Genomic DNA, 12,673 nt, shown 5'->3' on the forward strand with positions numbered 1-12,673 from the left:
GTGTGTGTGTGTGTGTGTGTGTGTGTGTGTGTGGTGGGGAGGGGAAGATCAAGCCCCTTCACCCAGACAGGACAGTACCTACAGATATTATCTGGAATTCTTCTATAAGGAAAATTTGTCTCTTCCTCCCTACCAACTCTCTTGATTAGTGTTTGTATGGTATATATTTTCCATCCTTTTACTTTTCATCTATTTGACTCTTTATATTTAAAGTAGATTTCTTGTAGACAGCATAAAATTGGGTCTTACTTTTAAAATAAAATAATCTCCATCAAGTGGAGTATTTAGACCATGTACATTTAATGTAATAATCAATACAGTTGGGTACATCTATCATCTTGCTAACTTTTCTGTTTGTTCCATCTGTGTTTGGTTCCTTTATCCTTTCCCCTTCAAATCTTCTGGATCTTCAATATTGGCTTATTAGCTATATATCATTGTCTTTTTTCCCCTTAGCAGCTTCTCTAAGGTCTACGATACACACTTTTAACTTAATAGTCTATATACCAGTCTACATGTAATTGAAAAACCTTGAAACAGTATACTTCCATTCTCCACCCAACCCTGTCCTTTGCGCTACTGCTATCGTACATTTTACTTCTATGTACGTTATAACACATGATACATTGGTTACTATTTTTACTTTAAGTATTCAATTGCTCTTATAGAAATTAAATACGAGAAAAGAAGTCTCTTACGTTTACCCACATATTTACTATTTCTGGCACTCTTCACTCTCTTATTTTCCAAGTTTCTCTATGGTATCATTTTCCTCCCATCTGAAGAACCGAACTCCTTTAACATTTCTTGTAGTGCAAGCCTGCTGACAATGATTTCTCTCACTTTTTATTTGTCTGAAGAAGTTTAAATTTTGCCTTTATTTTTGAAGGATATTTTTTACTGGATGTAGATCTTTAGGTGACAAAAATTTTCCTTTATTACTTTAAAAACATCACTCCATTATCTTCTGGTTCATGTTGTTTCTAACAAGAAGTCTTCTGTCATTACTTCTTTCTTTTATATAGCATGTTTTTCTTTAGATAATTTTAAACTTTTTATTACTTGTTTTGAGTAATTATCATGATGTACCTTTTTTTAATGATGTACCTTTGTGTTTTTTTTAATCTATTATGCTTGAGGTTCAGTGAGCTTCCTAGAACTCTAAGTTTATCATTTTCATCAAAATGGAAAAAAATTGGCTATAATCTCTAATATTAAATATTGTTTGTCTCTCTTCACCCTCCTCTCCTTCTAGTTATGTCAGTCATTTTGATAGTGTGCTATGGGTCCTCAAGATTCTTTTAAACTTTTCTAGTCGTCTTCCTTTCTATGATTCACACTGGATAGTTTTTATTGCTGTGTCTTCAAGTTCACTGACCATTTATGTTGTGGTGTCTAATATCTTTTTAATCCTATCAGTGAAATTTTCATTCCAGGTATTGTATCTTTCACCTCTAGATATTTCTTCTCATTCTTTTAAAATCTTCTCTCTCCTAATGTAGTTCAAGTCTTCCTTTAACTTCATGAACATACTTATAACTTTTATAATATCTATCTTAAGATTCTCATCTGCTAATTCCATCCTGTCATTTTGAGTTTGTTTTTGTTAACTAATTTTTCTCTCGGTTATGGGTTACATTTTTCCTGATTCTCAACATGTCTAGTGTTTTTTTTTTTTTTTTGATAGGATGCTAGATACTGTGAATGCTACATGTTAAGTGTTGGGTTTTTTTTGTCTTTTTGAAAATAGGACTGAAGTTTATTTTGATAGGAGGTTAATTTTTCTGTATATCAGGTTGATCCTGATAAGGCTTTAAAAAAAAAAAGGAAATGTTTTTGTTTAAAACTTTTTACTGAAGTTTAACATACATACATAAAAGTACACCTATAATTTGTGTACAGCTTGATAAATTCTTGCCCATGTACCTGGCACTCAGTTAAAAAACCAGCACATTACCAGAGTCTCTGAAACCCTCTCTTATGCTCCTCAAGGCTTAATTTTAAGCTGTGTTAAGGCAGGGCTAAAATCACCTTTACTCTAGAGCTAATTTAGACTACTGCACCAAGGCATGGCCTCCAGGGGGTCTCTCACGACTGTCTGAGTGATCAACAAGATCTTACTCTGGCTGGCCAGAGCTTGAATGACTCCTAGCCTGTGTGAGCTTCGCTCTACACGAGGGCAGATCAGTCACCAGCAGATTAGCCAAGAGGACTCAATTCAGATTTTTGCTGAATAGCTCCCTCTTATCTGGTACTCTGATCACAAATTTAAACCACCTCTCCCTCAAACTCAGATATCTAACCCCTTGACTCAGTGAGAGTGACATGCTTTGCTAGGGAGTTCCCTCTGGCACCAGGGTCCAGAAAATGCCTCAAGGCAGAAAGCTAGGGGGATCATAGGCCTCATCTCAATTGCTTCCTTTCTCTCAGGGATTATACTCCTGCACTGCCTGTTGTCCAATATGTGAAAACAGTTGTTTTCATAATTGCCCAGAGTTTTATTTGTAAATGGAGGGAGGAGAAATTCAGTTCCAATTATTCCGTCATGGCTAGAAGCAGAACAAAGGCCTCTTTTAATAAAATTTCCAGCATGGATGCCATGTTTTGCAAGATTTCATCTACCAAAATAAACCAATCCATATGTCCCTTCCATCCTTCCATCTATCTATTCAGTGGCTGCTACATCCTTCGGAAGGAAAGATGAATAAAACTTGATTCCTGCCCTCAAAGAACTCACAATTAAAAGGGAAAGCCAGACATGTGTAATAAATTAAACTGCCGGATGGTTAAGTGCAATTTTAAAAACAATACAAGTGTTTTGTGAGGACAAAGAGAAAGGTATTGTCAAGTCTACTTGGAGAGGTCAGGGAAGGTTTTTACAGCCTTACGTTAAGCCTAAGTCTTGAAAAATGAGTAGAGATCGACAGATGGTGTAGGACATTTGGGACAGAAGACACTCCGTATGCAAAGTATAAAGTTATGAAACAACATGTAAGCTTGGGAGAACTACTAATTCCAAATACCTATTATACAGGTTTGAAGCAGCGAAATGAAAGAGCTAAAATTATGGGAATAAATGGGAAGATCATTTCATAAAGGAGGGCCCTGCATGCCATGCTAATCATCATTTGCAACCATAATTCATCACTGTTGACTGGACTGCCACCTATGTGCTCACAGGATAATTGTTTATATATATTATATTCATTATATTTAATTCTCACAACCACCTTATGAGGAAACTAAGGCTCAGAGAGCTTCTCTAATTGTGCCCAAGATCACATGATCAGTAGGTGAAGAAGCCAGGATTTAAACACAGGTCTGCCTGATTCCAAAGTCAACAAAAGGAACTCGCCTCTAATCTATAGGCACTGGGAAGTTACGGAAGGATTTTTTTGTCTTCAGAAATTTTTTGTTTTTAAAATTATGCTCACTGATTAAATGGTTTTAAGTAGGAGGAAATAAAGTTAAATGTATGTTGCAGAAAGTGCTCTCTGATACGTGAGTTAGAAGGGCTGGAGTCTAAAGAACCAGGTCTGAGGTTGTTGGAAAAGTGCAGGAGAGAAATGAGCTTGGATTAGGTGGTGTTTAGGAGGAATGGAGAAGAGGATGTGAGAAACGTTGAAGAAGCAGAATCTGTCAGATGCTGCAAACAAGCAACTTTGGCAAAAAGGGAGATTGTGAGGTCAACTGTGGACATGCTGATACACTAAAGGGACCTGGTCCTGCTCCAGATGCAGGAGACATAAAGGCATGCTGGACAAGAATTTCCCTCTCAAGGACCTGACAGCTCATGTAGCCTCAAGGAAGGCAAGCACCTTTACATGCAAGATGGTGAGGACATCATCAACGTCCTGTGCTTCAGCCCCAACTGCTCTGTGCGGCCACAGGCCCTACCATCAAGACCTGGGACTTGGAGGGCAGGATCATTGTAGACGAACTGAAGCTAGAAGTTATCAGTCCAGCAGCAAGGCAGAGCCACCCCAGTGTACCTCTCTGGCTTTGCCTGTTGATGGCCAGAATGTTTGCTGGCTACACGGACAACCTGGTGCAGGTGTGACAGGTGGCCATCGATACCTGCTAGAAATATATGACAGAGCTTTAAAAATTAAAAAAACTTTTTTTAATTAAGAAAAAATCAAACCTATGATTTCCACTGAAACACAGTAAGTACTGTATGGACCACATTCCCTCCCCACTACTATCTTGGAATCTATGATGAGTCTAGAGCCCCGTTCTGGAAACCACTGCTGTAGAACATTCTCAACTCTGCCACAAACCAGCCTGCAAATAGAAGGTTCTCTTCCTGTAGGCTGAGAACTGTTAGGACGTGGAGGGAACCAACTGTCCTCTAATTCTGGCTGTAATTATCGACAATTTTATTAAAACAAATGCAGGTACCATTTATCAAACACTGACAACATGTGAGCACAGCGCCAAGCATCTGATGAAACACTACCATCTCATTTACTTGCCACAACAATCCTAATAATAAGCCTCTCTTAAGGACGGGAAACAAGCTCATGGAGGGAAAACAACGTGCTCACATTGCTTTGGTTCCCTGAGGCTGCCTCACCGATCATTTAAAAAGCATCTTGGAACGTGCTACCTTCAGAAAGCCTCTATTACCCTCCCCCCTGGGTCCTTCTGTGCCTGATTCCAATTTTATTTATGGCCCCTATTATGCTATACCAAGAGATGTGTGTAATTTACATGTCTGTTTCCCCTGTTGGAATACACTCTTGGAGGGGAAGGACTGGATCTGCTTCAGCTTTGCTGTTCGATGCCCAGCACTGGGTCAGAGCACTGCATATGGGATAGCCAGTCAGCTCTATGGTTTCTGAGCCATCAGTCACTCATCAGGCTACCCCTGGCTCCTGGCCATTCCTTGCACCTCATATACCCCAGGCTCCCTTGCCACATTTACTCAGTAGCTGCAAAATCCATACCGAAGACACCCATGACTTAAAGGGAGAACTTTTCCACTGAAAGGAAACCGGAATAGAAACCTCAGATTCCTTGGATCAAAAGAACTCAAATTTTGGCCAAGAGGCCCTAAGACACCAACCATGTACCCTGCCCTGACATGATCAACAGAAAACCTCACAGTATCTGGCATGTTTATTTTTCCTATGCCGTCACCTCTCTCTGCCTCACATGGGCGCCATGTACACGGAGTGGAGGCGGTGCAGGCTTGAGTGTCCTCCAGACTAGACTCATCACAGCCCTGCCCCGCCAGCTGTAGGCTCTGTGGCAAGACATGCTCTCTGAGGTTCTTTTCTCCCTCACCCACTCCATGGGGCTAGGATGCCAACTGAATGAGATCCCAAATGCAGAAGGCACCTAGAAGGGCAGGGGGGCCGGGTGGCTCCATGGAGTGACAGAATTGGGTTCATACCTCAGTTCCCCAACTTTTTAGCTCTATGGGTAAATAAGAATAAGAAAAATACCTTCCTCAGAGTGGTGAAGAGTAAATGAGAGGTCAATGACGAGTGTTTAACACATAGAAATCAATGAATGGTAGCCATTGTTTAACTATGGTGTAAACGACACATCCTTACAGGACCCCCCCAAATCTCACAGTGAGTTAAGAGCAGAGGGTCTGAAACCCCATTGCAAGCCATTCATCAACAAAGAGCAATCTCCCCCAGAGAGCTAGTCCCAGAGTGCCACTGGGACTCACGGCAGCAATGCAGTGGCAGTGACCACCTGCCACCATGCAAACCCCAGCGACACAAACCCAGTCCCACATCAGCACACATGCTCAGGCACACCTGCTCCTTTCAGTCTGGGAGCCAGCATGACTTTATAGATCTTCCAGAGGCAGTCAAGGAGGTCAAACTGCAAACATCAAAACCACACTTTCCAGGGAACCTCAACCCTCCTCACTTGTATGAACAATGGGGGACACTGGGTCTACTTCAGTTGGCCACCCATGAGGCAGCTCTGAGTGGCAATATGAGACAGGTGTGTGGTCAGATGTTAGCGTGGCAGCCAGATGCTTTTTGCTAAATAGGCCTACCTTCTGTCTAGACCAGAGGTAACAAAGAAAGATTTAGGGGACATGGAACTACATTCAGAGCACTGGCAGCAGACATCCTGCTATGTAGGAAAATGGCTGGGTTTGATGATGGCACAAGAAAAAAATGTAGGTTTGAAGTGCCCCAAATTGCTCTCATGGAAGCCCTTCCACCCACCTTCTGTGGGGGTACCCAGGGAGGCTGTCCTGCTCTCTGGACATGGCAATGGTGATGGGGCTGGCAAGATCCCCAGCTCCACAGAAAGAGGAGCGATCTAGACCTGGGATCACTTCATAGCCTTTCAGATGAGTTATGAGAGCAAAACAAGACTGAAAAAATGAACCACCTCTCCGCTTCCCTCCCTGAGACAAAGGTTCCAGAGGTAACAGAAACCAACTGCAGTTCTTAGGCCATAGGAAACCGACAGTGGTCTCCATCCCATCCCGTCCCCTCCCCACAGTCACATTCACGTCCACTGCATGAACTCACAGGAATCAGAACTCAAGAGCGCATTACCCACCACATCATTTGGGAGGCTCTGGAGGTCATCAAAGGGGGTTTCCAGGGTGTTGGTGTCCACGTTCAGGATCACAACATCATCCAGGGCCATGTTTCTGACTTTCTACAAGTAAAAGAAAAAATTCAGAAGAGAAAATCACTGAAGCACCATGAAGACCCAGATATTATTCCCTGGCCTTCTCTGGGAAAGGGGAGTAAGGAAGAAAAGTGACATTTGACAAAGGTGTACTCTGTGGCAGGCCCAATACCAGGTAGTTCACATGTGTGAGGCCATTAAACTGTCACAAAAACTCTATGAGCTTGTACCGTCATCCCCAAGTCCCAGGGGTGGAAAGGGCTTCAGAGACTAAGTTAACTTACCCCAGGTCACACAGCTAGGGAGAAAGATCCTCATACGTCAACATTATTTTTTCCTTATATTTTCAAAAAAAAAAAAAAAAAAAACCCAGAAGCTGAAGTCTAGTGCTCTCACTCCAGGAACTCAGATATACAGCTAGGCTCTCAGGATACTCACATGCTCTCATTTACTAAAGGCTACTTGCCCATCTCCTTTGGATCTTGTCATTCTCAGGTATGAAATAAGTTGTATAGCCTAGTATTAACATATTAACATTTCTCTTAAACATTAAGTAGAAAGGTCACACTTTTAATTTGGTTCTATATTCCATAGAAATCCAGCTAGTGAATCATGGCTGTGTGGCCCTGGCCATAATCCATATTCTACTGGTGTAGTAACGGAAAGGGTCAGGGAGACTTGTGCCTGCTTGGTGTTCATGTTTGGTGAGGGGATGAAGATACAACATGGAGAAAAGAAGAGCCCACCACCTGGAAGCAAGCTCTCAACTGTCCAGAGAAGTACAAGACTGTGTCAGCTGAGTTTTTAATCGCACTATTTACCCACTGCTGGAATCCATCTCTGTTTTCCTCCTGCCTACCTACCACTTCCAATCTCATTCAATCCTCTTTCCCCATCATGTATTAAAGCTCATTTCTTTAGAGTCCAGCACTTCAGAGCTGTGAAGTTTTTCATTTTGCCCTGGTTAAGCAGAAAGATTCTATAATTTGTTATCCAAACTGGAATGCTTGTGGATGTGAAAGAGAGCATTTACACCAGGGCAGCAGGCACAAGATGGGATGTGTGGTCACCTATACGGAAGGGATCAGTTTCATCACTGTCCTTGCTCTGAGCTACTGGATATGACCATACAGGTGTGCACTGCTCAGGCACACCCAGCCAGCCCAGTTGGGCCGAAATCTGCCAACCCATATGTCTGCTGAGTGGCATCAGTTGAAGGCAGGGGTGGGGGCTGGTGATGGGAGGGTGGAGACACCTTTTCCTAATTCATCCAAGAGCACCATTACAGGCTAGTGATGGAGCTGGGTGTCTGGACGGCTGCTAAAGCCCAAGCTTGCTAATGCCCTGGAAATGGACAACAGTCACAAGGCAACAGAAGCCGACCAGTGCTTGCTCTATGCTTTACTCACTAAATCTCATTTAACTCTTATCAAACCCTGTCACTTGCACACTATTACCTTCATTTATGTACCTTGAGGAAAATGAGGTTCGGAGAGGTGAGGTGAGGTGATTGGCAGAGGTAACATGGCACTGTCTGCCTCCACAGCTCATGATCTTGAACAGGATGGCCATCGCCTCCTTGTCTTCAGACACCCTCAGTGAAGCTGACCACCCCTGGCTTGTTGCTCTGAGTCCCGGCACCCCTTTGCTTGCCTGCCTCCCCCTGTTGGGTGTGCGGGTTCCCTCAGAGGCTCATCAGTTTGGTTCACCACTGCATGATAACCAGCACCCAACAAAATAACTGGCACTCAGGAAGGGCTCATTAATATTGATGTTTGTTGTCTCAAATCCCAGCCTCTAGGATAGAATTTGGTACTTAAGTAAACATTTTGAGATTCTTCCCAGCAGGAGGGTAGAGCCAAGCTGGTCAGAAGCCTCCTAGCGTTGAAATAACACTCTCAGAGGGCAGAATCCTGGAACCCTTCCACATTCCAAGACCAGGAGCCCCAAATTTCTTCTGCTGTTAACTTCTCCAGGGGCTAGTACACAAACTTACCAATCAATTCATAAACATTTACTAAATGTTTTCTCTGGGCTGAGAGCCGCAGGGGAGGAACAAGATTGCCTACTTAGAAGTTTATTCTTCCCCCTAGACCCCCAACCTCATACTAACTGCTTTATTCACAGGTTATAAAGCTATCAGCAAACAGCATTGATGATAATACAAATAACTAATGTTTTACAAAGCAGAATCCCATTTTACAGATGAGAACATCAAGACTCATAGTGAATTGTCCAAAGCTCCTTAGCAGCCTCACTTTGCAATCCAACAGGTTAAACACTTAGCAATGTGCTAGCAGGAAGTTACAGAAAGTCTTAATAACCACCTTTTCCCACTTATATCACACTTTAGAGCTCATAAAGCACTTTCACACAGATTCTTTCATTTTCAACACAAGCTGGGGGTGAGGGATCACCATTTCCATCTCAGAAATGAGAAACTGAGGCTCAGAGAGGTGATGTGGCCTGCCCAAGGTTATGTGGCTACTAACCGGCCTCTTCATCTGTAAAATTGAGAAGATAACTATGACTGCCATCCTTAGCCCTCTTCCCCGGGGCTGCTGTGCAGATTAGAGGTGCTATGTGCACAGCGCTGGACACAAAGTAGGCCTTACAGTAGCAATTACTATTGCTTTTATAATATACACGCCCCAGCCACGGCCAGTGTGGAAACTGCAGCGGCAATGGCCTAAGGACAAAGATCCTCTGGTTCCTCCTGGTCCCTGCTGGACTCTCACTTAAAAGGATGAGACACTGGCACTGGACATGGAAATGGAGTGGGGCCCCAAGGGGCTCCAGAACTCGGCTAGTGACTTCAGGCCTTGGGGACTGAGTTGAAGGCCACTGCACCCCAGAGTTGCTGATTTTGCCTCATCTGACCTCCAAAGAGGCCCAAACAGATGAGGGCAGGGGGCCCGGCCACTGGAGAGAAGTCTCAGGGCTGAAAGGCCCAGCTACAGGGATGCTGATTTTGGACGAGAATCGGGTGTTGTTTCTGTGTTCCCAGGGGGGCCCCAGTGGCACAGACCGGCCGTTGTGGGCTCTCCATGGCTGGGCGGGAACAGGCTTTTGATTTCTTCCCACTCCTGGCTGGAGGACTTGCCAGTTAAGCTGTGTGGAGTGTTTACTTTTTGAACAATGGCCGCAAGCTGAAGAAGAGGAAAAAACCTGGCCCTTTCTTCTGACTTAGCAGGCCAGGGTCCCCTTAGTAACCAAAATGCCTGCGCACCAGGCTCCAGGAGGAGTGAGGTCGGCACAGTTTCCTCTCATAGGACATTGCTGCCTTCCTGGTGGCGAAGCCTCTTCCAAAGGGCCTGGCATGGACTCAAGGGCCTTCCTGAAGCTCATGTTCCCAAGGAAAGAATCAGAGGCCAGCTTGGCCGGATGGTGCCCTATGCCTGAAAGGCTCAAGGAAACAAGAGGAATGAAGAAAGGCAAAATACAAAACAAACCCCACAAAACCCCTCAAAGGCGGGGGGTGGGCAGTGCCAATGGGGAAGGAAGCTGGGCTGTTACTGGGTACCCAGGTTTAACCCTGACCATGCTATGAGGGAGATACCACCAGCTCCACAGTAAGGAGGAAGCTCAGAGAGGTCAAAGAAGCTAGTGAGTGGCAGAGCTGACTTTTGAACCCAGTCTGACTCTTTCCGGAGATGTCCCCAAATCAATAGCTCAGACTTCAAAATGAGTTTCTCTGTAGGGCACACAGCTACACTAACACTCTCAGGACTTGCTTTCTCTCACACAAAATGACACTTGCCTTTTGTATAATAAAAATTATGTGTGTTAAAAAAAATGGGGCAGAAAAGTTCAAAGAAGAAAATTGTGGCTACTGTAATCCCTCCATTTGGAGATAATGTTTTGGTGTATTTCTTTCCATATCCCTCCATCCCAACCTCTACTTTTTAAAACACAGTTGAAATAAGTCAATGTTTCTTTCTGATTTTCTCATTTATTACAACATAAGCAATGTCTTACTTTATTAAAAGCTGTGTAATTGCTAATTGCTACAAAATGTTCTACTTCATAGAAGCAAACCCAACCAAGACTCCTTTGTTGGCTATTTCTAGTTTTAAAGAAATTATTATAAATAATATTCCTGTGAAATCTGTAGGCATATAGCCGTGTGCTTTAGGATGGATTCCTAGAAGTGGAATTTCCTTTCCACTTCTTAAAGAGTGTCCCTCTCAAATTCGACTTTGAGAGAGATATCTTTACTTCCAATTATTTTAAAGTCATTTTATCCACAGCTTGTGTTTCCTACTCTAAGTGAAGAAAAATCAGCAAAGACACGAGCAGATGTCAAAATAGTCCTCCAAAAACCCTACCCAATTAAAACACTTACTAGTACCGCAGCACACCGAGACAGCTCTCCGGTAGCTTGTCCCACCAACACATTCCCTCTCTTTTTAGTTACAACATATGCCAAAGCTCCTGCCAGCTGCAAACCCTCCCCCCACCAGACTCTATAGGCTTTTTCTCAGAATGAAAAAAAAAAAAAGATACTGACATGTACACCGGCTTTCCAAATGGCATTTCTTGCACAGAGAAATACACAAAAATGGCATCTTCCCATAAATACTGTTAATCAAAAATGTCTTTCCCTTTATGCTTTGTCACAGACATAGTCTGACCTCTGCCTTTCAGGACAGAAAAGGGAAAAAATCATAGTATGGGAGGTGTTCGGGGCAAATGAGCGAATACAGGCTCTAATATAAGCTTTACCTCTAGATTGCGCCTTCGCACGTGGGGTGCCTCAGGCAATTCACTCAAATTCATAAATCCTCCAGGTTTTCATCTGTAAAATGGGGATCATGATAGTAGTCACCTCACAGAGTTGTCGTGAGGATTAGATAAGTGAATGTACATAGAGGAGACAGTGTGATTCCCAGGAGATCCGTAACAGGCATTCAACCAACAGTGGCGCTCTTGCCTATCTGTCCCCTCTCCTTCAATGGTTCCTGGGACCTCAGTGGAGCCTGGTAAACCTCATCCTGGAGCACCTGAGAAAGCAGTAAGTTTGCCTTGCCCCATGCTAGCCTATGGCTTATTCCCACAACCAGAATACTGTCAGTCTACAGTTATGAATACAGGTATTGGATTCCTTCTCTAGTCTGTGGGCTTCTTGGGGCCACCAAGACAGATTTCTGTACTCTCAGCTCCTACCCCAATATTTGGCCCCAGAGTAGGCAATTCATGAATGAATGAATGAATGAATGGGAGGCCACAGAGCCTAGAGATGAAAAGCACAGGATCCGGAAGCCAGTCTTTGTGAGTTCTAACTCAGCTCCACCACTCACCTGCTATGGAATCGTGGGGCTTTCAGTTAATCTCTCTGTGCCTCCGTCTCCTCCTCTATAAACTGGGGATGATAACAGTGCCTACACCTTATGCTTTTGGTGAGGATTAAAGGGGTTAATATTTTTAAAGTACTTAGACTAGTGCCTGGCACATAAGAAGCGCAAGGCAAATGTTTGTTAAATTAAAATGAATGATCTTTTGAGGGTGATGGAAACATTCTATACCTCTACTGGTGGTGGTTTCACTAACATATAAAATTCAGAATTCATTGAATCATACAGTTTAAATGGATGGTTTGTTGTGCAAAAATTACAACACAATGAGTTGATAAACACATTAGTGCCATTTCCAGAGGACAGACTAAAGTCACAATAGACCATGAAAAGTAACAACGCATGAATGATGGTGACCAAATGCCACATGACAAGGTAATTTTTCCGCAAACCATCCTCCAAAGCACATTCTGATCTGTGGCTGTGTTTGGCTCCTTGCTGCCTTCCTTTTTTGTCTTGCCCAGGATTTTTAAAACTTTCTTTCTACTCATCCCCTCCTAGGATAAACATAGAATTCAATGTCCCTGGTACACTTCCCTACACAAAAGTGGGGTCCACTTGAGAATCACTCTACCTTTCGTGTATCTTCTCTAGCCAAGATTTTACAGAATCTTACTTTCTAGAGTTGATTGTATGAAAACAATGGGTCTGTGTCCCGTGCTAAAATATAAAGTATCAGGTGCACTTGTTCAAACCATGCCAGT

At 43.2% G+C, this 12,673-nt stretch overlaps 1 protein-coding gene across 4 annotated transcripts in view; it reads right to left on the reverse strand.

Moving 5' to 3' along the window:
- Positions 1 to 12,673, reverse strand: part of DENND1A (DENN domain containing 1A) — a 476,944-nt gene that overhangs the window by 165,653 nt on the left and 298,618 nt on the right. For all 4 annotated transcript variants that reach the window (XM_072960109.1, XM_072960107.1, XM_072960108.1 and 1 more), the window contains exon 12: positions 6,541 to 6,642. In XM_072960109.1, coding sequence (XP_072816210.1) covers positions 6,541 to 6,642 — 102 coding nt within the window. The remainder of the gene's footprint in view (positions 1 to 6,540; positions 6,643 to 12,673) is intronic.

Source organism: Vicugna pacos, chromosome 4, assembly GCF_048564905.1.
Source record: "Vicugna pacos chromosome 4, VicPac4, whole genome shotgun sequence".
NCBI lineage: Eukaryota > Metazoa > Chordata > Mammalia > Artiodactyla > Camelidae > Vicugna > Vicugna pacos.